This window comes from Giraffa tippelskirchi, chromosome 7 (assembly GCF_054371585.1).
Source record: "Giraffa tippelskirchi isolate mGirTip1 chromosome 7, T2T-mGirTip1v1.2.pri, whole genome shotgun sequence".
NCBI lineage: Eukaryota > Metazoa > Chordata > Mammalia > Artiodactyla > Giraffidae > Giraffa > Giraffa tippelskirchi.
In genome coordinates, this window is record NC_137281.1 from 100,243,296 (window position 1) to 100,268,690 (window position 25,395).

General features: G+C 48.5%; 1 protein-coding gene and 1 long non-coding RNA gene across 6 annotated transcripts in view; one reads left to right on the forward strand and one right to left on the reverse strand.

The window, feature by feature from the left end:
- The window catches only part of PLA2G4E (phospholipase A2 group IVE), an 80,882-nt gene that overhangs the window by 26,364 nt on the left and 29,123 nt on the right, over positions 1 to 25,395 (reverse strand). The window contains exons 1-4 of one of the 4 annotated variants that reach the window (XM_081507778.1): positions 16,970 to 17,065; positions 9,745 to 9,817; positions 3,002 to 3,138; positions 881 to 1,012 (exon numbers count right to left, since the gene is read on the reverse strand). In XM_081507778.1, the coding sequence (XP_081363904.1) occupies positions 881 to 1,012; positions 3,002 to 3,138; positions 9,745 to 9,817; positions 16,970 to 17,065 (438 nt within the window). Of the gene's footprint in view, positions 1 to 536; positions 1,013 to 3,001; positions 3,139 to 9,744; positions 9,818 to 16,969; positions 17,066 to 25,395 lie in introns of those variants that run through there. The other 3 variants (XM_081507777.1, XM_081507779.1, XM_081507781.1) reach the window with 3 other exon arrangements.
- LOC145512971 (uncharacterized) lies at positions 999 to 12,980 on the forward strand. 2 transcript variants are annotated; one of them, XR_014058941.1, is made up of 6 exons: positions 999 to 1,095; positions 4,604 to 4,661; positions 5,838 to 5,965; positions 9,180 to 9,271; positions 9,797 to 10,210; positions 10,458 to 12,980. It is a non-coding gene; the product is annotated as an uncharacterized LOC145512971 (long non-coding RNA). The 2 variants fall into 2 exon arrangements; XR_014058940.1 differs by lacking the exon at positions 10,458 to 12,980 and having other exon boundaries at positions 9,794 to 10,337.

Genomic DNA, 25,395 nt, shown 5'->3' on the forward strand with positions numbered 1-25,395 from the left:
CTTGTCTGTCCTCTGTCCCCTGGGGCCATCCCAGCAGCAGGGCTCTGAGTGAAGAAGGGGAACCAACATTTACTCCATTTCCATTTAGTACTCTGAACCGGGCTTGTTGTTGTTTTAGTTGCTCAGTCATGTCTGACCCTTTGCAATGCGACCCCATGGACTGTAGCCCACGAGGCTCCTCTGTCCATGGGATTTTTCAGGCAAGAATACTGGAGTGGGTTGCCATTTCCTACTCCAAGGGATCGTCCCAACCCAGGGATCAAACCTGTATTTCCTGCATTGAGAGGTAGATTCTTTACCACTGAGCCACCTAGCTACTGAAAAGTGCTGCTGCTGCTGCTAAGTCGCTTCAGTTGTGTCCGACTCTGTGCGACCCCATAGACGCTAGCCCACCAGGCTCCCCTGTTCCTGGGATTCTCCAGGCAAGAACACTGGAGTGGGTTGCCATTTCCTTCTCCAATGCTTGAAAGTGAAAAGTGAAAGTGAAATCGCTCAGTCATGTCCTACCCTTAGCAACCCCATGGACTGCAGCTTACCAGGCTCCTCTGTCCATGGGAATTTCCAGGCAAGAATACTGGAGTTGGTTGCCATTTACTCCTCTGACTGAGAAGTGCTAGGTGCCTTAATTATGTATTCCCGTTTAAGCCTCATAGTGATCTTGTATGGTAGATATTATTATCAGAAGAGACAAGGAAATAGAACTCAGAGGAATTAAATCTACCAGTTGCACAGCTAGCAAGCCAAAGCACTGGGATTTGCACAGCAGGGTTATCTTCTCTTCACTTGGCTACAGAGAGAGGATCCTGTAAAACAGCATCTTAGGAATAACCAGCTTCCCCTTGCGAGGCAGGAGGCTGAGGGCCGGAGCACCCACACCCACCTCTGTGTTGAGTGGGAACTTCACGTGGGTTTTCTTTCGGAAGCAGAGCTTGGTGAGGTCATAGAGAACTGTCAAGAGATGGTCATCAGGTGTCACCGTGTCTTCATCACAGACGCTCAGTTCTAGAACGTTCTAGGGGAGAAGGGAGGGTGTGAGTCTGGGCACCGAGGCTGCATCCACCCATTCCCAGGATGAGGGGCCTGACCTCAGTCCTAGTGAGTAGGTGGGTCTGAGGGATGGGGGCGAGCATAGTTCAGGTGTGAGGGACATTTGTAGGGACATGAATAAAGGGAAAAATGAAAGTGTTAGTTGTATTTGACTCTTTGCTACGCCATGGACTGTAGCCCACCAGGTTCTTCTATCCATGTGATTTCCCAGGCAAGAATAATGGAGTGGGTTTCCATTCCCTTCTCTAGGGGATCTTTCCAACCCAGGGACCGAACCCAGGTCTCCCTCATTGCAAGCAGATTCTTTACCGTTTGAGCCACCAAGGAAACCCTGGATTAAGGGAGAAAAGTGTCTATTCCCTCCTTTGCAACTCTTTGAGGCCTTCCTGCCCTTTTTCTCTGATTCTCCTACTGGGGAATTTTGCTCTTTTGTAAGCTTGGCAGGGGCCTGTGAAGTGTGAAGGATTTCATTTCACATGGGGGAAGGATGGAAGGACACAGCAAGCAAGACACCTGCCAAGATATAGCATGTATCCAGTGCTGGGACCCAGGAGCTGGACAGTTCCTTTGGTACAGAAAACCCAGTTCAGGGATGCCATTACATTTTCACACTGCAGGTGGAGTGGTGTGGCAAAGATTACAGAGGCTTTGATTGGGTTGGGGTGAAGTGTTGGCGCTCTATCTTTTGGCTCATCAGCTCCTAAGTGAGGTCTCATGGCTGGTCCCAAAGCAGAAGGTCAAGGGTGGAGCAGCTACCTTGTCATCTGGCCGAACTCTGAGATGACTTAGGTGACTAAGATTAACCTCTGAATTAGCCTCTGAGGCCTCTTGTTCCAAGGATCCTGGGAGATGTAGGTTGGGGCTGGATTTGCCTCTTTGGACCTGAGATGGTTCTGGGCCTTCCCAACGAGTGGGATCTGTTGACTTTGTAATTGCTAGATACCAGGTGCGGGACTTCACTGGCGGTCCCGTGGTTAAGACTTGGCGCTCCCAATGCAGGGGGCGTGAATTCAATTCGTGGTCAGGGAGCTAAGATGCTACATGCCACACGGTGTGGCCAAAAAAAAAAAAAAAGAAAAGGAAACCAGGTGTGTCCTAGAACCAACTCAGCAGCCCCAGAGATCTACAGAAAAAAGAAACACAAATTCTGGTTTCGAGATGGCATAGCTCATACTGAAACTCCCCCTTTCTCACCAAAAATCTTATATATAATAGAAAAGACATTTTTAAAACAATAAATATAAAACTCTACTTGAAAACAAAAAGGATATGCCATGAACTAAAAAAGGAGATGCATTTCTAAAATATGAAAGTGGTAAGCTGGATGGAGCTATCAAGCCTCAGATGCCTCAGAACTGGCTCTGATGCCTGCATGATGAGGGTAAATTTATCTGAAGGGCACCCTGGGGCATCTGTCACAACTCAGGATGTTCAGGACAGGATTCTCCCACAGGAGATATGAACTCCATGTAGAGTCACATATATCTGAAGAAGGCCTATACCATGAATCAGCAACTCAACAAATGAAAGAACACATACCCAAGGAATTAGAAGTAAATTAGCCATCCAAAAAAGATTTACAACAGCTAAAGCCCTCTGGTTGGGATTAGACTGGCCTCGGACCTGTTGAGTAGATTGGCTCTTCTCTCTGTATCCCCTTGCTTGGCATATGTTCTGGAAACACACTCTATTTGGGGGCAGGAGATAGTTTCAGTGACAATTTAGGGAAAGGGACAGAGAAACAGGAAAGATGGTAGAAGGATAACTATGCCCAGAGGGACAAACATGAGACAGGCAGAAGAAAGGAGTGGGTGAGTGGGGAGACACAGGACAAGAAGTCGGTAGAAAGACAAATAGGCATTTGAGAAGGACATGTGAACAAAGAGAAGGACAAGCAGGCAAGGAGGGAACAGACCTGCAGGCAGGGCAGGCAGGTGCTGTCCCCACATCTCACCTTCACTTGGCTCTGGATCTGGAAGCTGAAGGTTTCATTCCATTCTGGGTTTCGGCAGTTGGAGATGGTCCGAGTCCTCAGCCTCTTTTGACTGGCGGTGGGCAGCCAGAGGCTCACGAAGCAGTCTGTCAGGCTCACTGTCCGAGGAAGACAAGGGTGAGGGGGTGAGGAGCCAACCCAGGTCTGAAGAGGAGAGAGTGTGGAGGGAGAAGCCAGAATGAGGCCTCGTCTCAGCTCCAGGTCCCCTCTTGACTCACAGCCCTGACTCTCCAGAGACCTTTGTCCCAGAACCCTGAGAAGGTCATGGACTGCAAGCTAGAGGTTTCAGAGGGGACACAGCCCCCCCTGCCTGTTCTTAAGAATGGAGATGGCCTCTAGCTCTTCTCAGAAGCACCCTGGCTCTTGTTGGTTTGGGACAAGGTATGGCTGTGACTGTGCAGTTTTTTTTTGCTTCCCTGGTGGCTCAAACAGTAAAAAATCTGCTTGCAATGCAGGAGACCTGGGTTCAATCTCTGGGTCAGGAGGATCCCCTGGAGAAAGAAATAGCTATCCACTCCAGTATTTTGCCTAGAGAATCCCATGGACAGAGGAGCCTGGCGGGCTATAGTCAGTGGGGTCACAAAGAGTCAGACATGACTGAGCGAATAACGTATACACAGACATGGCTGGGCAGTTTTCTCTCTGCCAGGGGAAGATTTGAAGGACTAGCCACCCAGAGGTCAAGTTTATCTCTTGCCTTAGCCCGGGGCACCAGGGAAGCCAAAGTAAGGCTCAGCTCTGGGCTGCGGAGAAGCAAGGATTAGAAGGGACACCACCTGCTGGGAGTCAGCCCCAAGGTCCAGTGAGGGCAAGCCTGGAACAGAACAGGCTATTCAGCAGGATCTACGGACAGGGAATGCAAACCTCACGTGACTGAACATCTCAGATGCATCCATCTGGGCTCTTCGTATCTATACTGGTCTCCCCACATGGACTGTGTGGCCCAAGAAACCCTCATATCTAAGACCACATACTTTATTTTTCATTCAAAAGAACAACCTGAATGTGGTGATGCTGTGTGTGCTCGGGAGAAGGACAAACAAAGGCTGTGACCCCAACAGGCTCTCCTAAAGTTAAAGAAGGCCTCCTGGGTTTTCTCTTTGGAGCAGTGGCAGGCATAGGGTGAAAAATGACACAAGGATAGGAATAGGGTGAAAACCCAGAGTCCTGACACCATTCCACCTGGGAGGAGGGAGGAAGAGGTGCCACGATGGCCCTTGTCACTCTTCCGGCAATCTGCTGGGGGTAATTCCCAGGACACCCACCAGATACATAGAGAATGGGAAAAGTCAGTACAGTTTCCAGTGTTAGAGAAGCTTCTTCTAGATAATAAAGCAGGGCAGGGATGGGAGTTCTGTACTGATAGGACTGATCCACACTAGTTCCTAATTATAATTAATAATGTCCTGTGAGAATGGAACCAGAGGTGACCCCTCCCCACCAGACTGACTTAGTCCTATATTGTTACTACATTGAGAACTTCATCAGGCTTAACAACCATGGCTTGCATCATGAGCATCCCTGGTTTCTGATTTCATCCCCTCTGTCTGGTTAATCTTTCAGGCTAATCGTTAGCCATTCAATGAACTGAAATTCATGGCCTTCCACCCATCAAATAGAGGTGAGATTACACTGTCTTTAAATGTCATAATCATTATTAATCTAAACACAGCAGAATCAAAAGAAAATGATGACATCATCCTACCATTCCTTCCATGCCCAACTTGTTCCTCCTCACTGGGAACTCAGATGTCCTGACCAGACTCTCATATTGAGTCGATTTAACTCCTTGGTGCTCTCCAGCCTGTCCACTTCTCCCTACTTGCATGGCCACTGCCTTGGTGCAGGCCGTCTTCATCTCTGCCATCTCTTCATCACTGCCCCACTGGGAACCTTGTCTTCTGTCCTGCCCCACCCTCATCTTTTCTCTCTAGAGAAACCAAAGAGCTCTTTTCCCATCTGTCACTCCCCAGTTTAAGATCCTTCAGTGGCTCCCTGCCTTCAAGGAGTCCCACCCACTCGGCACGGCTACACCTCCCACTTCCCCAGCCCCACATCATTCCTTCTCCCTACCATCCCAGCCCCGCCCTGTCCCCAAACACACACACACACACACAGAGGCATTCACACATGCATGCACACACACGCTCTTATATGCATGTGCTCACACTCATACTCCAAACTGCAGCCAAACCCAGTGCCCTGTAGGTCTCAGAAGGCCATGCCGTCTTGCCATGAACATCCTCCTCTTCCTCTTTCTTTTTTTTTTAATTAGTTTATCTTCTATTTTTTAACTTGACAATATTGTATTTGTTTTGCCATACATTGACATGAATCCACCATGGGTGTACATGTTTTCCCCCTCCAGAACACCCCTTCCACCTCCCTCCCCATCCCATCCCTCCAGGTCATCCTGGTGCACCAGCCCAGAGCACCCTGTATCATGCATTGAACCTGGACTGGCGATTCGTTTCACATATGATAATTTACATGCTTCCATGCCATTCTGCCATATCATCCCGCCCTCGCCCTCTCCCATAGAGTCCATAATACTGTTCTATTTATCTGTGTCTCTTTTGATGTCTCGCATACAGGGTTATCTTTACCGATTGACTAAATACCATATATATGTGCTAGTATACTGTATTGGTGTTTTTCTTTCTGGCTTACTTCACTCTGTATAATAGGCTCCAGTTTCATCCACCTCATTAGAACTGATTTGAATGTGTTCTTTTTAATGGCTGAGTAATATTCCATCTGCTTCCTCTTTCACACTACCCTTCCTCCACCCTTTCAGGTTGCATAAGAGATCTCCCTCTGGAAGCCTTGCCTAAGCCCCCAAGTCTGGACCAGGTGTCCCTTGTAGCCCAGAGCCTTCTGCTCTTCTCCTGATGGAGCACTGGCCAGTCTGTACCACAATGACAGGTTGGTGCTTGTGTCTCCACCACCTTCGGAAGCCTGGGAAGCCCAGGAGACCCAGTGTTGGCACCGCTGGATATTTGTGACTAAATGAATGATAGAAAACCCCAACTTCCTGCTATTGGGCTATATCAGTACCTCATAAATTCTGGGCTGAGTCACCATAGATATAGATAGGTAAGCTGGCATGTCTAATGGCTCTGTTTAGAGGGAGACTCACTGGGGACCTGCTCAGTCCTCCTGGGCCCTCCCTTGGCTTTTTCTGGACTCCACAGCCCCTCCTCTTGGCCTGTCTCCTATGCAGGGGGAGTCTGCAGGCAGGGACCCCACAACCCTACACCCACTTGCTTAGCACGATTTCACAGACCCTGGAAAGGCCCCTCTTCGTCTAAAATTCCTTTTCTATCATCAGTCAATGCCTAAAGTTGTCCCATTAAATCCACTGGGCTTCCCTGGTGGCTCAGATGGTAAAAAATCTGCCTGCAATGCAGGAAACCCGGCTTTGATCCCTGGGTCGGGAAGATGCCCTGGAGAAGCAAATGGCAACCCACTCCAGTATTCTTGCCTGGAGAATTCTTTGGACAGAGGAGCCTGGTAGCTTACAGTCCATGGGGTTGCAGAGTTGGACTCAACTGGACGACTAACATACACAAACCCACTGAAGTCTCAGAATTTTTGACCTAAGGCTTAAATCTCTAATTAAGATTAAAAAAAAAAACTCCTGGAAGAGCCAGCATTGGTCAGACACCCACATGTCAAGCATAAATTTTTTTTCCAGTCCTTTTGTAGAGAGCCATTCTGCCTTTCCCCTTTAAGGTTGGGAAGGAGAGTGCAGCCCAAGAGAGGATAATCCTGGGGAGGGAGGATGGTGGAGGGAGGCTGCCAAGCCCAGATGACAAGCTGCAGCATCATGAGCTGACTCTAAGGTAGTGGCTGTTGTCATATTGGCAATTAAGAGTGCTTAAGCAAGGATGACCCAATTCTGAGAACTTTGGGGAATTTCCTAAGCACAGATTGGTTCTAACCCTTGTTCCTCATGAAGTGAGAAAGGGCTTGGTCATCGGAATGACATATCTCTTTTTCCGGAATATGGGTGGCCAAGATGACTTAACCATCTCTAATGATATGAAGAACATTATCTTCCTTAGAGACACCCACCTCACACCTCTTGGGGTGCTGGTTTGAATTTTAATTTATTATTCAAAGAGGAATAAAAACTCTGGACAGCTGCAAGATTTCCAGGCCAATTCTCTCGCAGCTCTGACCCAGCTCCTTGATGAGGGAGCCACCCCTGAATCTCATCCCTTTGGGGCTCCTGGAAATCTTATAAACTCAGGTACCCCTTACAGGACTGAATCAGAGAGGAGCTCATTTTTGATCTAAGCCAGGAGGAACGATTTGGGGTGAAGGTGACCAAGGACCTGCCAGATGTCAGGATAGTCTCAACCAAGGCGAGGCAGAAACAGAGCCCAGCCCGTGACAACTGTGGAACCAGATACAATGTGACCTGGGCTGACACCCCCAGACGCCATGACTGCCCCCAACTCTGTCCCTCAGGGAAATGAGGAAAACACAGACATGTTCCAAAGGGGACCAGGTACCCCCAAAGGGCAGCCTGTGTGCCAGAGGCACGTGTAGGGACGTGAGAGAGGAGGTGGTGGGCCAGACCTTAGCCCGTTTCTCTGGCTGCCTGCTCCCCACCTCACCTCAACCTCTGGGGCCCGCAGGTGATGGGTGTAGCAGGAAGGGCCCCGGATGGTGGGAGGGTCTGAGAGCACAGGTGCAGGCCTGCCCAAGAGTGTGAGGCCCGCATGACATGCAGGGCAGGAACAGACCCACCTCTAGAGGAGCCAAGGCAGCCGAGGCCACTGCAGGTGTGTGAAAGCTGTGACCTGTCCCCGAAGGGAGTGGGGTGAGGTGTCTGATGACCCATCCTGGCATGGAAATGAAGACAAAAGAGGCACCCAGGCTCCGGGTCCAGGGGACACTTCCAGGCTCCTCACATCACTGGTGGCCTGGGAGGCCCCGAGAAGCCCAAGAAGTCCTTGGCCCCCTGGCCGACCTGGGAACAGAGCCATGCTGGCTGCAACTGATGGCGTGGGCTCTGGACACTCACCCTCCCAGGGACGGGGTCTGAATCCTGCCTGGTCCTTTTGTTCTCTCCTGGGATGTAGGGCCCTCCCTTCCCCAGCTCCATACTCATCCTTGCGTTGCAGTGTTGCGGCGCCAGCTCTGAAGCAGGCTGTCAGCCTCTTCACCAGCACTCCTGCTCCATCTGCACAGAAACCCTTGGGAGGTCATGCAGTCCCTGCCTCAAGGACTCGGGGGCTACTTAGATTCCCATCCATCCTCTGAATAGCCCGGGCTCCTTCCCTGACTTGTCCTTCCTACCCCTGAGCAGGCGAGACCTGGGATCAAGCACTGATTCTGCTTTAGGCAGTTAATCCTCATGTACAAATGCGTCCCACAGCACTGTTCTCAGGTTGGGGAGGATGAGTAGTGTCTGGCCCCAGGCAGGCCCCCAGCAAGTGCTGGGAGTGGAATGCAGGAGGAGCCCTCCTCCAGATTGGGCTGCCAGACCTCTGGATGCTCACACCTTGTCCCCTCAGACCCCAGGCTCTCAAAGCAGCCTTCCTTAGCTACTCCCAGTTTTCAGTGTCCTTTAAATCCTGTGGTGACAAGATCAGAATGACATCCTCTATTAAAGAAAGTGTTAGTCGCTCAGTCATATTCCACTTTTGCAACCCCATGGACTGGTAGCCTGCCAGGCTCCTCTGTCCGTGGAATTCTCCAGTCAACAACGCTGGAATGGGTAGCCATTCCCTTCTCCAGGGGATCTTCCTGACCCAGGGATCAAACTCAGGTCTCTTGCACTGCAGTTGGATTCTTTACCATCTGAGCCACCAGGGAAGCCCGCCATCCTCTATTACCACTCCGTGATTGCTTTGCATATAGACGCCTCCCCTTGTGTCAGGCTCTCCCAGCATAGTTGAGTCCCAGGGTGAGGGCAATATAAGGGAGCTCTGGGGAACCTGGAGCCCTTGGGCCATTCCTATGTGGTTGCCAGTAAGTGGGGATCCCCTCAGTCATGGGCCCTGACATGGAGCTTTCTCCTCCTGGAGGGCCAGGCTTCCTCCCTGGATGGTGGGGAGGGGAGGGCAGCATAGGGAGGGGCTACTGTTCTACCCACACCGATGCCTTCATTTCTTCCTGAAACCAGAGACTTCCCTGGTCCCCCGTGGCCTGGGAATGCAGCAGGGCCCAGGATGGAAGGGAATTAAAGCAGCAAGAAGGCCTGTACAAAGAGCCCTGGTGAGTCAACCATATCCATGGGCCGAACTGCAGGACTGGGGCCCCTGGCACGCACTGTCAGGCCCGTCTTGGATCCAGGTCCTGAGAAGAGCACCAGGGCCGACTGAGTCTATGGGCCCCTAGGGCCTCCCCTTCCCTTCCATCCCAACAGCCCCTAAACTCATGCCCAGGGTTGGGGAAGCTGACTTCTGGAAGAGGTCCCAGGGAGGGGAGAGCGGGGAGGAGAGCACGAGGTGGACAGCTGGGCGAGGACTGCAGGGGCTGCTTGTGCCAAGGTTGCAGCTACAGGGAGGGGCCTGGAAAAATGATACAAACCTCAAAATCTGAAATACAACTTGAATACAGAGCACACACAGACACACATATGCCCTCCACACACACAGAGCGACCCCTGACCATGCCTCCTCTAGGCCTGTCTCCATCCTGGCCCCAGAAGTAGAGAGGAGGGAGGGAAGAAGGACGGGGAGACTCACCCACGTCGGCCTGTCGGACGTTCTTCATGCGGATGACCCTCACTGTCAGCAGGTGGCATGGAGACAGCCCCTCCTGCGGATGGAGAGGACACTGGACTCACTCTTCATGCAATGGTGGCAGGTGGCCTTGACAGAGAGAGCAGCTCAACCTGGTACAGTCTTCCACTGCCCAGACTCCAGTAACCTCTCCCCTCGGACCATCTGCAGTGTGGAGAATGCTTCTGGTCCCCAGGGGGTCCAAGGCTGTGGATGTGAGGAGCCTTGTCCTCGGTCCTCTCTGAGCCAACACACCCCAGAGGAAGGACAGTTTCATGCCTCTTCTGTCCATGTCTTTCCTATTTGGATCTTGGAAGCCGTTTTCCTGAGCATTTTACCCAGACTTAGAGAAGTCTTTTTTTTTTTTAATTGGAGGATAATCACAATCTTGTGATGATTTTTGCCATATATCAACATGAACCATCCCTAGGTATACATATGCTCCCTCCCTCTTAAACCTCCTTCCCCATACCATCCCTCTGGGTTGTCACAAAGTACCGCCTTTGGGTTCCCTGTGTCATACAGTAAATTCCTACCGGCTATCTATTTTACATACAGTAATGTATATATTTCAATGCTACTCTCTCAAATCATCCCACTCTCTCCTTCCCTCACTGTGTCCAAAAGTCTGTCCTTTATGTCTGCGTTGCATGAGTCTTTTTACTGTCCACTTCCAGCCCATGCCCACGGCAGACACCACTGGACTCCTCCAACCCACCCAATGATGTTTATAGAGGCCTCTGAACTGGAACCTTTTACACTCTGAGTCATCCACTCCATGTTACAAGAGTCACCTTCTACCCTTTTGAGAAGATGCAATTCCTCTCTAGAAATAATATTATGATTTAGGGAAAAACATGAGAGTGTGAAGAAGAAAAGAGTCCCCAAAATGCCAACACTCAGAGAAGATCACTATGTATAAATATTTTTATTTTCAATTCAGACTGTCCACAGATAGTTCATCTGCCTTGGTTATTGTCAGATAATATTTGTAATATAATCTACTGAACACTTACTCTAATAGGGGCGGGGTGGGCACAGCAGGAGACTTTGATCTTGGCCGGTGAGAGGTCCTGCTCAGTTGGCCTTGCAGGGGTCCCGGGGCAGAGAGTGCAGTGCAGGCTGATCATGGCCTTCTCCCCAGGGCCCTCCAGCCTCAGGCTGGTGGGTGATCTGGGGGGTGGGGACAGACTGAGCGCTGTGTCCCACAGAGCTCCAGAGCCCTTGCCACAGCTGTCCATTGGTCAGGCTCAGGCCTTGAAGCAACAGCAAACCTCTCCCTGATCCCCACCTCCAAGCCCTAATGGTGGTAGCTGTCTCCATGGGTCACAGTCCAGGGGACCTGCCCTCATTTGGGTGTCCTGAGGAGCCAGAGGCCCAACTGGGTCCTGGGTGCCTGGCTCCCTAAGTGATGTCACCTGGACAGGGTCTGGGGACCTGGCCCTGAGGGCGCCACCAGCTGAGATCTGCCTCCTCAGTTGAGCCTCAGCACTGCGGGAGGACCTAGACTGGGTGCTGGACAAATGTCCCCGAGCAGGGTAACTGGCCTGCATAGGGAGCTTCCATCTCTTAGCAGAGCCTGGACCTCAGAGGGGAAAAGTTGAGCCTTGGGACCTTGCCCTTTCTTGTCAGAACAGGGGATAACATTTTTTTTTTTTAACTCCAAAAACATTTTGTACTGGGGTATAGCCAGTAGGATAATATTTGGTTTGGTGGAGATTTACAGGAACACTGTGACTTGACCATGACCTGACCTCAAGAACAAGGCACATATATACCATGGACTATTACTAGGCCATAAAAAAGAATGAAATTGTGCCATTTGCAGAGACGTGGATGGATCTAGAAACTGTCATACAGAGTGAAGTAAGTCAGAAAGAAAAAACAAATATCATATATTTATACATGTATATAGAATCTAAAAAAATGGTACAGATACTTGCAAAGCAGAAATAGAGACAAAGACGTAGGGAACAAATGTATGGACTCCAAGGAGCGTACAGGGGGTAGGATGAATTTGAAAATTGGGGTTGACATATATACCCGACTATGTTTAAAATAGATAACTAATGAAAACCTATTGTATAGCACAGGGAACTCTACTCAGTGCTCTGTGGTGACCTAAATGGGAAGGAAATCCAAAAAAGAGGGGATGTATACGAATGGCTGATTCACTTTTCTGTACAGCAGAAACTAACACAACATTGAAGCATAAGTAAACCCCAATTTAAAAAAAAGGATCTGACACTAAAAAGTTTGCATCTAACCACTCCCCTTCCTCATCTTTCCTAGAAAAAGGCTTTGCTCAAAGCTTTTGGGGAGTTCAGGAGATTTTAAGGCATGAGCCACCCATCTCCTTGCATGGCCCTGCAACAAACCTTTCTCTGTTCCAGACTCCAGCATTTTGGTATTGTTTAGCCTCACATCAAGTGCACATTTGTGCATCAGGTACACAGATTTGCATTTGGTAACATTACTATTTTCCAGACACTTCTCTTATAGTTTCTAACTTAGTAAAACCTTTATAATAGAAGTATGGCTGTCTTTTTAAAAATTAAATAATTGACATATAACATTGCATGAGTTTGAGGTATACAACATAATGGTTTGATATATGTATTTAGTATTGTCATATAGTTACCACAAGAGGTTTAGTTATCCATCATCACATGTAATTAAAATTTTTTTCTTGTTATGAGAATTGTTATTTTGATGTCTGTCTTTCCAGCCTCTACTGGGGCTTAATTTCTTTCTTTTTTTCTTTTTCTTTTTTAATTGAAGGATAACTGCTTTACAGAATTGTGTTGGTTTCTGCCAAACATCAACATGAATCAGCCATAGATATACATATGTCCCCGCCCTCTCTTTCTCTCTTTTTTTGATGTGGACTATTTTTAAAGACTTTTATTGAATTTGTTACAATATTGTTTCCGTTTTGTGTTTTGGCTTTTTGACCATGAGGCAGGGGGAATTTTAGCTCCCTGACCAAGGATCGAACTGCACCACTTGAAATGAAAGGCGAAATCTTAACCACTGGACCACCAGGGAATTTCCTGGGGCTTAATTCTAACCAAGAACAATAGGACAAAGGCTGGGAAGGCTATTGCTTGGTCCCTGAGATAAGTCAGCTTTAGGGCCTTTTCCTCCTGTCTCCTCAACAGCTGCCTCAAAGTTGGAATAAAGCCATACTGAGAGTCACATACAGGTCTGAGGATTCTTTTTGTGAGATTAACTCTGAAACACTGAATATCTTCATGGTCAATCACTTGCTCTAATGGGATTGCCTTTTGAGCTTCGTCACTTGGACCAAAGGCTGCACATAGCACTTCTCTTCTGGTTCTGGAAATACAGCTCTGCCTTTGGGCAGACCCCCTCCAGTCACGTGGGTCCTCACGGGGGCAGAGCACTGTGTCCTGGTCTGATCTGGGGAGGAGGCAGGAGTCAGCTTTTATCCAGGAGAGTGGTTCTGGCAAAGCCTGTTCCCCTGACCCACTTCCTCAGAGGGCAGCTAGAGGACTCCAAGCGGGGGGCCAGCCAGGGCCTCGGCCCAGGCAGGGGTCACTCCCCACGTCTCTGAACCCAGGGGCCCGGTCCTCTCAGCCACCATAGCCCTTTTCCTGACTCCAGGAGGGGCTGTCCTTGGCCCTGCCCAGCTCCTTTGTGTCTTCCCTGGGAGGGAATGAACATCCACAGCTTCCTGTAGGACCTCACTCGGGGTCTCCCTGCCTTCCAGGAAAAGCTCTGCTGTCATCTAACCCTGTACCTTCTGACGAAGTTGACCATTTCTTCTACTCTAACTCAGCAACACTCATCCTTACAGCACCCAAAAGCCATTATTATTAGCCTCACTTTACAGATGGAGACTCTGAGCCTAAGTCCTTTGACTTCAGGCACTCGCTCGAATCAAAGGAAATTGAGTTTGCATCCAGTTCTGATTTTTGTGTGTGTGTGTGATGTGGACCACTGCTGTTTTATGTTTTGGCTTTTTGGCTATGAGGCATATGGGATCTGAGCTTCCCAACCAGAGACTGAACCCATGCCCCTTGCAATCGAAGGTGAAGTCTTAACCACTGGACCACCCGGGAAGTCCCCTAGCTCTAATTCTTAAGCCTGTGTTCATAACTACGATTATATTGTCACCTTAAACTTGAAAATGACCCTCGACAAACATGAAGACAGATGCTGCTTGCCCCAATCTTCACTGAAAGTCTATTTTCCTGGCAGATTTTTTGTTTCACCTTGAATTATCCCAAAGCCCCCAAATAACCCCCACACTCTGGCAGTCCTACTTTCAGTACTCTTCTGACACATTCCATCATCTCTCCCTTTATCAAACAACCAGAACTGTAAGAGCTCTTAAGAGAAGTTCCCACTTTCTAGCAGCCACAGAGGGCTGCTTTGTGGTCTGGAGCCTCAGCTTACACCTTTAGCCCAGGAATTTTCAGGAGACATCCAGTTGCAAAGTACTCTGCAAAGCACTCATCCATCTGCCAGCAGGGAGACAGAGCCTTGAGGGTGTGAGAGAGAGCCCAGAGGGGCCGTGCTGGGAGGAAGGCAGCGGGAACACGGGACTCAGGTCTTGGGGCCAGATGATTCCAGGAATTAAGTCTATGACAAATAAACTAAAGTGAGTGTACATATTTTGCTCCTGATATAGTTAGCTCAATTGGAGTAATGCTAGGCATATACAAAACTTCATGGTCCCAGAGCTAGTGAACACGCAACAGAAAGATGTAATAGATCAAAGCATAGTGTCTGTGACTATGGGAACTAGAAACTGGTGGGTTTATGGAACCCAAGTGTATGAGGTGGCTTATGGGATCTGGGTAAGAACTTCAGGGGCTTGGACAAGCTCGTCTCTCTGACAGGATGTGCTAGCTGGGTATCAGAGTGAACGTTTAACAGCAGATATGGTCAGGCACCAGCTAGTCTGCAGCCCTGGATCAGGGATGGATGGTAATCCTCCAGTTCATGAGGGCCCTGGAGGGTCTAGGGACAAGGACCATAGAGCACTCAGGAGGTTGGAGCTCAAGGCAGGGACTATTTGGCAACCAGCGGAGAAGTGTATTTAGATACTTTAACAACCAGGACCGCTGTGTAGGGACGGGGGGCTGGGTGGCAGGTTTCTGGGAAGCCATGGCTCAGGCTGTAGACACACCTGGCTCCAGCCTCCTCCTGGCCTTGGTCCTCTGGGTTGGCTTCACTAGGGCTCTATTTCCCCCAAACCTCCTTAGGACAGGGACATCTTGCCAGCTCATGCAGAAAAAAGCTTGACTCTCAGGATTGATTATTTTGCAATCCAATAGTACCCCTTCCCAGCCCCTTACTTTATAGACAGGACTTTGGTGGGGAGGTTGGGAACACAATTCATTACCCTCCTCTCATGTGCCAGGCTCTGCTCCACCTGGGGGCACTGTATCTGTTCTCATCTAGGCCCCCTGTCCCAACGAGACTCTGAGGAAGGCACAATTATTCCTCTTTGCAAAGGAGAAGACCGAGGTTAAAGAGCTTGCATCTCAAGCAGGGTCACACAGCCCAGAAGGGGTGGGGCCAGGACTCAGGCGTAGATGTACTCCGCTGCAGGGCAGTGCCCGTTCCATCCACTTGGAGGCTGGCCCTCACCGTAAGTTAACCAACTCAGTTAATAGCTTGCTCCAGGTCATGCATTAGAGTAATTAACAGCAGAGGCAGGAGTAAAACCCTCAGCTCCCATTTGGGGGCTATCCTCACACCCCAGGAAACTAGCTGTCAGCACACATTAGAAGAATATTTAGTTACAGATGGGCTCCCAGGGTCTGGCTCCCAGTTGGGGGTGGGAGTTGGGAGGATGCTATGACAACCATATTTCTGAAGTAGTTAGGGTCAAGCCTATCCTAACCAAACCAGCCCATGAGGTCTGGGTGCTGATGAGGGAAGACAGCTCCCTGGAAGCCTGTAGGAACTCCCCTCTGCAGGGCTTCTCAGGGCAGGGCCGGCTGGTGATGCCACCTCCTTCCTGGAGAGATGGGTTTCTCCATCAGTTTCCCACAACACTTGTGTCAGAGCTCAGGACAGCCTGGCAGTAGTTTCCAGGAGGCAAGGACCCTCCTAAAAGGAGAGCATGTGGATGGGGACTCTATGGGCCCCTAGAATGTTTCCCTGCTAGTCTGAGCAGCTCCCCAGACCACGTTCCTTTTTATCACTCAGACTAGATGAGGGGTTCAGGCAGGAATTCCCAGCTCATGGACCCCCCCAGGACCTGAGAGGGAAGAGTGCAGCTCTCAGTTGCTTCATTCCTCACTTCAAGGTAAGCTCTGTCCCTTCTGTGGAGGTTTCTCCTCACTCAAGCTCCTTGAGGCTCAATGAGACAAGGGAGACAGGAGCACGTGTGGACCAGAGGCTCTTTCAGCACCCCAGGGGCTGTATAGAAACAGCCCAGAAGGTGACATCTATTTTGGACCGGTCAGTGGGGCACCGGGCACCACACAGCCTGGAACTTCCCTCCTGGGATCCTTGGAGACTGAGCAGGGTCTCCACCTCCTACCCAAGACAAAACACTTCTGGGGCATCGTTCATCTCGTTCCATGATCTAGTCTGGGCCGGGGGAAGGTCAATAGGAAGACTTCACTGCTGACAGAGCTTGGCATGGCATGCTGGCAGCAAACTGGAAGACTGAGATGAGGTGGGAAAGCCCAGACAGAACTGGTCCAGAGCCCTGGAGGTTTGACCCATGAACCTGGGGTCTCCCTGGGAGCTGTTACATGGACCCAGGGGTCTCGACCACAAAACTAGGAGGGGCGCTTCATGGCCAATGGGGACAGGTCAGCAATGGCACTGGTCTTCACCTGACACCACACCACACACTCTCACAGCAAGCAGTTCAGCAGATCCACAGGGTGAAAGCCTGCTCGCTGCTAGGAGTGGCCAAATGTGACCCATCCCCGGCAGTGCTGAGCACTTCCTGGGTGCTGCTGGCCCCAGGATGGCCCTGAGCCACTCCCGTGCATCTTGTCAAGCTTGTGGGTATCTCAAGCTGGGCCATCCACCCACAGGCCTGGCACCAACTGGGCCAGACTGTCCCCCAGTGCCAAGCAGGGGCTGCCCTAGACAAGGTGCTCCATGTCTCTGGAGTCTGCCATGACCCCAGCCCTCCCTGAGCGTGTCTCCTGCCCTCGGCTCCTGGCCCACCCACCCAGCCCTGTTCCCTCACCTCCAAGGCGCAGGTGGCCACGGGCCTGTCCCCGTCCTCTTGACATGAGTCTGGCGGGTAGTGGGAGACCCAGATGGGCATCTGCTTCTGGAGCATCATGTGGCTCTGTAGCTGGCTGGTGAGATGGGGAACTTATACTCTGACTCAGAGCTCCGCCCTCCAGAGGATTCTCAGCAGTGGCTGCATTGCTCTGGGAGGGGCTCAAGTGGGTAGACAGGTAGAGTCCTGGACCCAGGCCTCTTCGTATCAAGGGACCCTCAGGGCTTCAGATCCTGAAAATGCAGGGACGGGTAGGGTCAGCAGTCTGCTGCCCCCAGGAGAACAATCAGGCTGTCCACTGGACCAGAGAGTAGTAGGAAGAGGCTAATGGACCCTCCTGACTCTAGGATTAGCCCAGCCGTGATTGAGGGAAGCCCTGTCTCTGCAGCTTGTCAGGGTCCTGGGTCAGAGTTGCCCCTCTGGGGGATATGTCCTCACTCTTAACTCTACTTAGTCCCATGGCTCAGTACCCCAGAAGCTGTGGGCAGGGACCTCAGGAGGGGCAGGGACTGTGACCAGGACTCCAAAGTTAGAGGATGAGGAAAGAAAGTAACTGCTTGAATCCTTGGTGATGAGGAGTCAAGGGCAAGTACTCCCTGCCCTCCCTCACGGGAGGCCAATGGAGGGAGGGCGAACCTAGCCCCTGTCTGGGCTCAGGGCAGCTTCGAGGATGCTCCCACCCCACCCCGCTGATTCTTATCTCTGTCCTGGTGGTTGGCTTACTTGGGGGACCTGTGAGGTGGCTTCGCTTGCTCAGCTACCCAGCTGGGTACACTGGGAGTTTCCTGCCTGAGCTATCGCCTGGGGCCCCACAACCGGCTTTACTGGCTCATGGATTAAAGTGATTGTATGAAACTCAGGGTGAATCTGAATGCAGGGCTGACTAGACTCAGATGGAACCTGGTTGGTGGTATCTGTGGAGCCTCCTCCTGTGCAGGAGGAGGACATCCACACCCTGCTCCTCTCTGCCTGCCAGGCCCTCCAGAGGGGGGATGGGGCCTTAGCTTGGACCCCTCCCAGCTTGCATCCTTCTCTGTTCTTGCCATCCCCCTCTGCCAAGGACACAAACTCATCATCCACACCCCTTGGTGAACTCTTGTTTTTAGTTGTTAAGTCATGTCCAACTCTTTTGTGACCCTGTGGACTGTCCCCTACCAGGTTCCTCTGCCCATGGGATTCTCCAGGCAAGAATACTGGAGTGCGTTGCCATACTCTTCTCCAGGGATATCTTCCCGACCCAGGGATCAAACTTGTGGCTACTGCATTGGCAGGCGGATTCTGTACCACCGAGGCACCAGACAAGTCCTTGGTGGATTCTGCTATATTTGATTTAGTTCACAATACTTATTGAGCACCTACTGCATACATGCTACCAAGAGAGGAAATCCCAGGCTTGAAGCTGCTGACAGTCCAGCCAGGGAGCCCAATGCTTTCAACCCTTCAGAATCTCAGAGCTCTGAGTCTGCTATGCTAACAGGGGGTATCCTAGAAGGAGCAATATAAACCCTTTCCATTTGTAAACATCTGTGGTATACAGAGCTAATAAACTGTGATTTAGAGAGTACAGAAGCTGGAAAATAAGTGTCAGCTGGGAAGGGAAAGACTGGGTGTGAGATGGCTTCATGGAGGAGGTGGCATTTGTTGAGTCTTGGAGGATGGACAGGATTGCAATAGCTAATGATAGGTGAGAAAGGCACGCTAGGAGAAGAAACAGCATGAGGAGGAGTAGGGAGGCCAGAAAGCAGGGTATGCTCAGGAATGTAAGTGGTGTGGTATCAGAGTAGTGAGCTGTGTGGGAGGAGGTATAGGGGGTGAGTGGGATATGGAGGGTGGTGGGAGTTGGGCAAAGAGAAGGGAGGCTCTGTGAGGGAACAATCTGGAAAGATACATTAGGACCCCATAGGTGTGACCTTTAAAATCTGTGCTTTAATTTGGACTTATTCTCTAGGCAATGGGGAGCCATCGATGGTTTTTGAGCAGGAGAGTGACATGATCAGAGCTGAACTTTGGGAAAGCAATGCTGATTGATGTTGTGGACTATCCAGCCCACAGCACTGCAGTGTCCTGAACTTGATGTGGTGAGGGAAGGGCGACTTTTCCTCTTGAGGAGTCCATGTGCTGCCCATTCCCTCTACCCCCTCCTTCACCATCAAACAGGCCCAGGGCAAGCCCCAGACTCCTAAGCACTCTTCAATGTCCAGAACTTGAAGAAGCCTAGCCACAACCCCCCTTGTCCTCCCCCAACTCCATCCAGCCTAGGCAGTATATACAAAATCTGGCTCTCCAATTCTTGTATTTCTTCATTTGTCCATTAACTCCTCAAGAGCAGGGCCTCACTTAGGTTGAATGAAATAAAATTGAATAGCAGGCTAACAGGAGGGAGGGTGGGAGTTTCTTCCTCTGCACACTCTGCACAGTCTCTGACCCAGGTGGGAGCTGTTACAACAGCAAACAGAGCAGACCCACCTGCCAGCAGGTACTGTCCGGCTCCGTGCTGATGGGGTGTGGTCGGGAAAGAAACAGTGAAGAATCTGTGATCTACTGAGGGGACAAGAGAGGGCTGAGTTAAGCAGTAAATCGACCATGTGGACTCTCAGTCAAGCAGGAGGGGACAGAGGACTGGGTGGAAATGGTGGGAGTGGGCTGGAAAGGCAAGCAGTGCCAGGCATAAGGCAACATCCACACTATGGGTGAAGGGTGCCTCACAGCCTTCTCCAATCCAGGGTGTCTCTGAATGAACATAAAATTTAAGCTATGACAGTGTTCTTGGTACACTGCTGACGCTCCAGATCAATGCCCCTGCGCCCAGAGTTCCTTTTCGTGGAAAGTCTGATGCCATTTCTGCACAAAGTGGAGGAGACTCAGTTTCTTTCTACTCACCGCCCTTTCTTCCTTGATGAGCAGAGAGCCTGAGATCTCCCCAGAGACCCCCAACCTGCTCCTCTGAACCCCTACCTCTGTCTATATCTGGGATTCTTGTTAATTGACTCTCATTGATTGGGGTGACCAGGATCTGTCTTCACCAACAGCCTCTTGGCTTCAGGTAACCCAGCATTGAAAAGTACGTTCCTCCCCAGTGGCTCAGCTAACATCTCTCCCAGGAGAACTGGCAAGGATGAATTCCTCACTTTCCCTCTTTCAGGATACCTGGGAGCCTGTCCCTCCCTTCCCACCCCATTTGCATGCAGCATTTGATTCTCAGACTCCTGCCTCTCCCCTACACACCTGGCTGACCAGTGACCTTTATAACTACCCCCCTCAACCTTCCATTCTACTGCTTAACTCATCTAATGCTCTTGCATTCTTGTCAAAAATTCTGGATTCCAGTACTTCCCATAAGCCAAGTAGAGCCTAGAAACAACACTATGTATGTATGAAATTTCATTATATGATGAAGGAAGTATTTTAAATCAGTGAGTAAAGGATGGACTATTCATCATCGGAAAAGTTAGCTGGCCATTTGGAATAAAATAAAATTAGTTATAAAGTTAAACTTTATTACCACACAAAAATAAATTCCAGACAGAGTAAATATCCACACATTAAAACAACACTAGAGAAGATTTAAAATAAAATATTAGTATTAGAGAATGAGGAAGTTGAAGAGGATTTTTCTAAACAAGGTACGAAAGCTAGAAACCAATAGGGAAACATGGTCGAATTTAAATAAAGAGAAATGTAAAACCGGGGTAAAGCAAAAAAAGCCATAAGCACAGTTCTACCTTCAAAATGAATCCCAAATTTCTTCCTCTTAAGAAATATCTGTGGGTAACAAACTCACTTTGAAAAAATAATAGTCAAGAGGAGAGTCTCACCCTGCCTGATACTAAAACTACGAAGTCACACTAACACAAGCAGTAGGTTGTTGGTATAAGAATAGAACCAGTGAAACAAAATAGAGGAGCCAGAGATAGACCCTGATGTTTAAGGGAACTTAACGTAGGAGAAAATTGGCACCACAAGTCAGTAGAAAAAGAACAGTTTAAGAGATGACATGGTCATGAATGGCTCAGTGTGTAATATAAAATAAAACAGCATCCCCACCCATCCCCATATAAAAAGATGGGCTGTAAATGGGTATGTTCTTACAACATAAGAAATGGAAAACTATGAAGTTAACAGAAGACAACATAGGAGAATCTATCCATGGCCCTGGGGATGAAGATTTCTTAAACATCATTTTGAATCCACAAACCACAAGGGAAAACATTTCTAAATTGGATTACATAAGAAGTAAGGATTTCTCTCAACTAAGAACACAGAGAAATAGTTAATAGATAGCTGACAGAATAACAGAAGATGTTTTCAGAGCAGCTGCAAATCACAAAAGGATTCGTGTCTAGTATTTACAAAGAATTCTTACATACTCCACAAGAAAAAGATGGCCATGCCAACACAAAAAGGGAGCCAGAAACTTTCCCGGTGGTCCAGTGGCTAAGACTCCATGCTCCCAATGCAGGGGGCTAGGCTGAATCCCTGGTCAGGAAACTAGATCCCACATGCCCAACTAGGCCCCGGCACAGCCAAATAAATAAATAAATATATTTTTAAAAAGTGAACCAGATTTGAACCTGTAATTTATAGGAGGGGAAAACCCAGAAAACTAACAAGCATTTGAGGAGATGTTCAAAATCATTGGTAACCAGAGAAACTAAAACAACAATGAAATTTCACTGTAGCAATTATTCAACACTGAGAATGCTGAATAAAGAATGCCTCTCTTTGGAGAGAGAGGATGGGAAAGGATTTGTGGGCGCAGGGAAGTAACAATCAAAAAGACAAACTTGGGGGACTTCCCTGGTGGTCCAGTGGTGAAGACCCTGTGCTCCCAATGCAGGGGGCCCGGGTTTGATCCCTGGTGGAGGAACTATATCCCACATATCCCAACTAAGACTTGGTATAGCCTAGTAAATAAATATTTTTTAAAAAAAAGACAAACTCGGGGCTCACAGGCACCAAGGGTGATAACAGGTCATGTCCTCAGTCCTCTGCACTCAGGTAAAATTGTTTTCCCTCCAGCTTTTCCCCAGAGTCACTATCACTGCTCTAGCTTGAGTCATTATCTCCCTCATCTCAACTACAGCTTCAGTCTAACTGGTCTTCCCGCTTGCACTTTTGCCTTGCTATAAGCCGTTCTCTACAGAATCTCCCCAAAACATAAACTAGATTATTTGGCAGCCCTGATTATAACCCTCCCATAGCTTCTGGTGGCTTTTACTTCTTGCCATGGCTCCTCACCTTCTACTCCTTCCTTTGAACACGGTTTAGCTTGTGAAGTGGTGTTGCTGCTTTCTTTCACCCTGCATAGGGAGCCACTTGTGACCATGTCATCTATTACTGTGTTCTTTTTCTATAGATGTGTGGTTCCAATTTTATTACATATATTGTTGTTGTTGTTCAGTCACTAAGTCGTGCCTGTCTCTTTGCAACCCCATCGACTGTGGCAGGCCAGGCTCTTCTTTCCTTCACTATCTCCTGGAGTTTGCTCAGATTCATGTCCATTGAGTCAGTGGTGTTATTCAACCATCTCATCCTCTGTCATCCCCTTTTGCCTTCAATCTTTCTCAGCATCAGGGTCTTTTCCAATGAGTCAGCTCTTTGCATCAGGGGGCCAAAGTGTTGGTGCTTTAGCTTCAGCATCAGTCCTTCCAATGAATATTGAAGGTTGATTTCCTTCAGGATTGACTGGTTCAATCTTGTAGTCCAAGAGACTCTCAAGAGTCCTTTCCAGCACCACAATTTGAAAGCATCAGTTCTTCAGTGCTCAGCCTTCTTTGGGCTTCCCTGGTGGCTCAGAGGGTAAAGAATCTACCAGCAATGTAGGAGACCTGGGTTGGATCCCTGTGTCAGGAAGATCCCCTGGAGAAGGGAATGGCTACCCACTCCAGTATTCTTGCCTGGAGAATTCCGTGGACAGAGGAACCTGGCGGGCTACAGTCCATGAGGTGGCAAAGAGTCAGACAGCCTTCTTTATGGTTCAACTCTTACATCAGTACGTGACTACTGGAAAAACCATAGCTTTGACTATTTGACCTCTGTCGGCAAATTGATGTCTCTGCTTTTTAATATGCTGTCTAGATTTGTCATAACTTTCCTTCCAAGGAGTAACTGTCTTTTAATTTCACAGCTTTCGTCACTGTCCACAGTGATTTTGGAGCCCAAGAAAATAAAATCTGTCACTGCTTCCACTTTTCCCCCTTCTATTTGCCATGAAGTGATGAGACCAGATACCATGATTTTAGTTTTTATCATATATTAAGCTTCTTTAAATATCAGGGTCTGTCTCATGGCCCTCTATGCCCTGAACATGCTAAATTCTTTCCCACCTCAGGGACTTTGCACTTGCCATTCCCTTGCCTGAAGTCCTTGACTTCCACTCCGTGCATAGCTGGCTGTTTCTCCTTTGTCATGGCTCTGCTCAAATGTCATTTTCTCCAGGAGCCCTGCCCTATCCACCCTTCATAACTCATGTGCCTTTCACTTATCTACTTGCTTCTATGTTGCTCTGGATATTAATTAAGTTAAATTAAATAAAATTCAATAAACCATATCTTGATTATCTTGTTCATCTATTCTTTTTGCCTCATTCCACAAGACCATTAACCTTTTTCAGGGCAGGAACATTGCTTATCTTATTCATCAACTGGAAACACCTAATGCCCATCAGTGTCTTACTGGTGGCTAGTTATGGCATGTTAACTACTGGACCATCCTACAGATGTCGACAGGAACAGAGTGGTTACCATCTATTGAATGCTTACAAAGTGACAGGGACTATTTTCATATCTTGTATTACCTGTGATGTAGACACTATTATTATCTCATTTTAAAGAAGAATTGAGACATGGAGAGGATAAGCCACTTGTTCAGAGTCACCACGGTAAGTGACAGGTGTTAATTGCTCAGTTGTGTCTGAGTCTTTGGACCCCATAGACTGTAGCCCAGCAGGCTCCTCTGTCCATGGTATTCTCTAGGCAAGAATATTGGAATGGGTAGCCATTTCCTTATCCAGGGGATCTTCCTGACAGAGGGATTGAACCCTGGTCTCCCACAATGCAGGCAGATTCTTTATGGCCTGAGCCACCAGTGATGGGACTGTGATGCAAATCAGTCTGTCCCAGAACTTCTAGCTTTAACCATCATACACTCAGCCTTTCAGGAGATGCTACTGGCCTTGAAAATTGAGATTCCCCATTATGTTTGTAAAAGCCCTCTATGTTCCTATGTTCATTGAGAAAGCTCAGTTTCCTAAAACAAACATGTAACGAGTAACACAGACATAGAAGATAAATTTATGGTTACCAAACGGGGAAAGGGGGTGGAGAAGGGATAAATTAAGAGTTTGGGATTAGCAGATACAAACTATTGTATATAAAACAGATAAACAACAAGGTCCTATTGTATAGCACAGGGTACTATATTCAATATACTATAATAGACCATGATGGAAAAGAATATGAAAAGGAATATATATATATATATATATATATGTATGTATGTATGTATAACTGAATCACTGGGCTGTTCAGCAGAAGCTAACACAACATACAATGAGTAAATAAATTTTGGGCAACATAAAGTAAAGCAAATATTATATCCTTCAAGTAACGGGAGGTAAAAAAATAATCAGCCATTGAAGTTAATACATTAAGATGTCTCAGAACTTCTGGCCAACTGATCAGACATGACTATTTCATGATGACAAGATATAAAATAAGGATAAATATGACAAGAAAAGATCTTCATTCCAACATGGGTAGTAATTATGTTCCTAGTGTTGTCAACAGATCCTGCCCTTCTTTATTCTCATAAGAAGATGTTAAGGTCCAACTTAGTGCTTTGCATTCTCAAAGCACCTGTATCCATAGCTCAACATTTGTCAGTCGTGTGGCATTCCTGCTACTAAAACTTGCGTCTCTGGTTTCAACTGGATGATAGGTTTTGTCTTCCTGCTCCTGACTCTCTCTCACACATAGTAAGACTGTCTAGAATTTTCTGTACACTGAATTTGCTCTTTGTCAACTGTCACCTCTGTGAGGATGACAGTGGCGTTGTCTCACACTTGACTGAACATAATTCAATTAGTTCATGGTATAGACACTGAAGTTTCATAGACTTGGATTTGAACCACTGGTTCTGTCACATGTTAGCTGCATAAACTTGGATAAATTTATCCCTCTACGCCTGAGTTTCTCCATCTGTAAAACGGGAAGCATAATAATTCCTACCTCTAGGGTGGTTGTGAAGACTAGATGAGCTAAATCTTAGCACGTGGCTTGCCTTTACTTAGCGATGGATTCAATACGAGTGCGCCGGACAAAAACCTCAGACACTAAGATGTCATCTGCCCAAGGAGCTCACAGCCTACGCTGGATGAGACAGGAAGG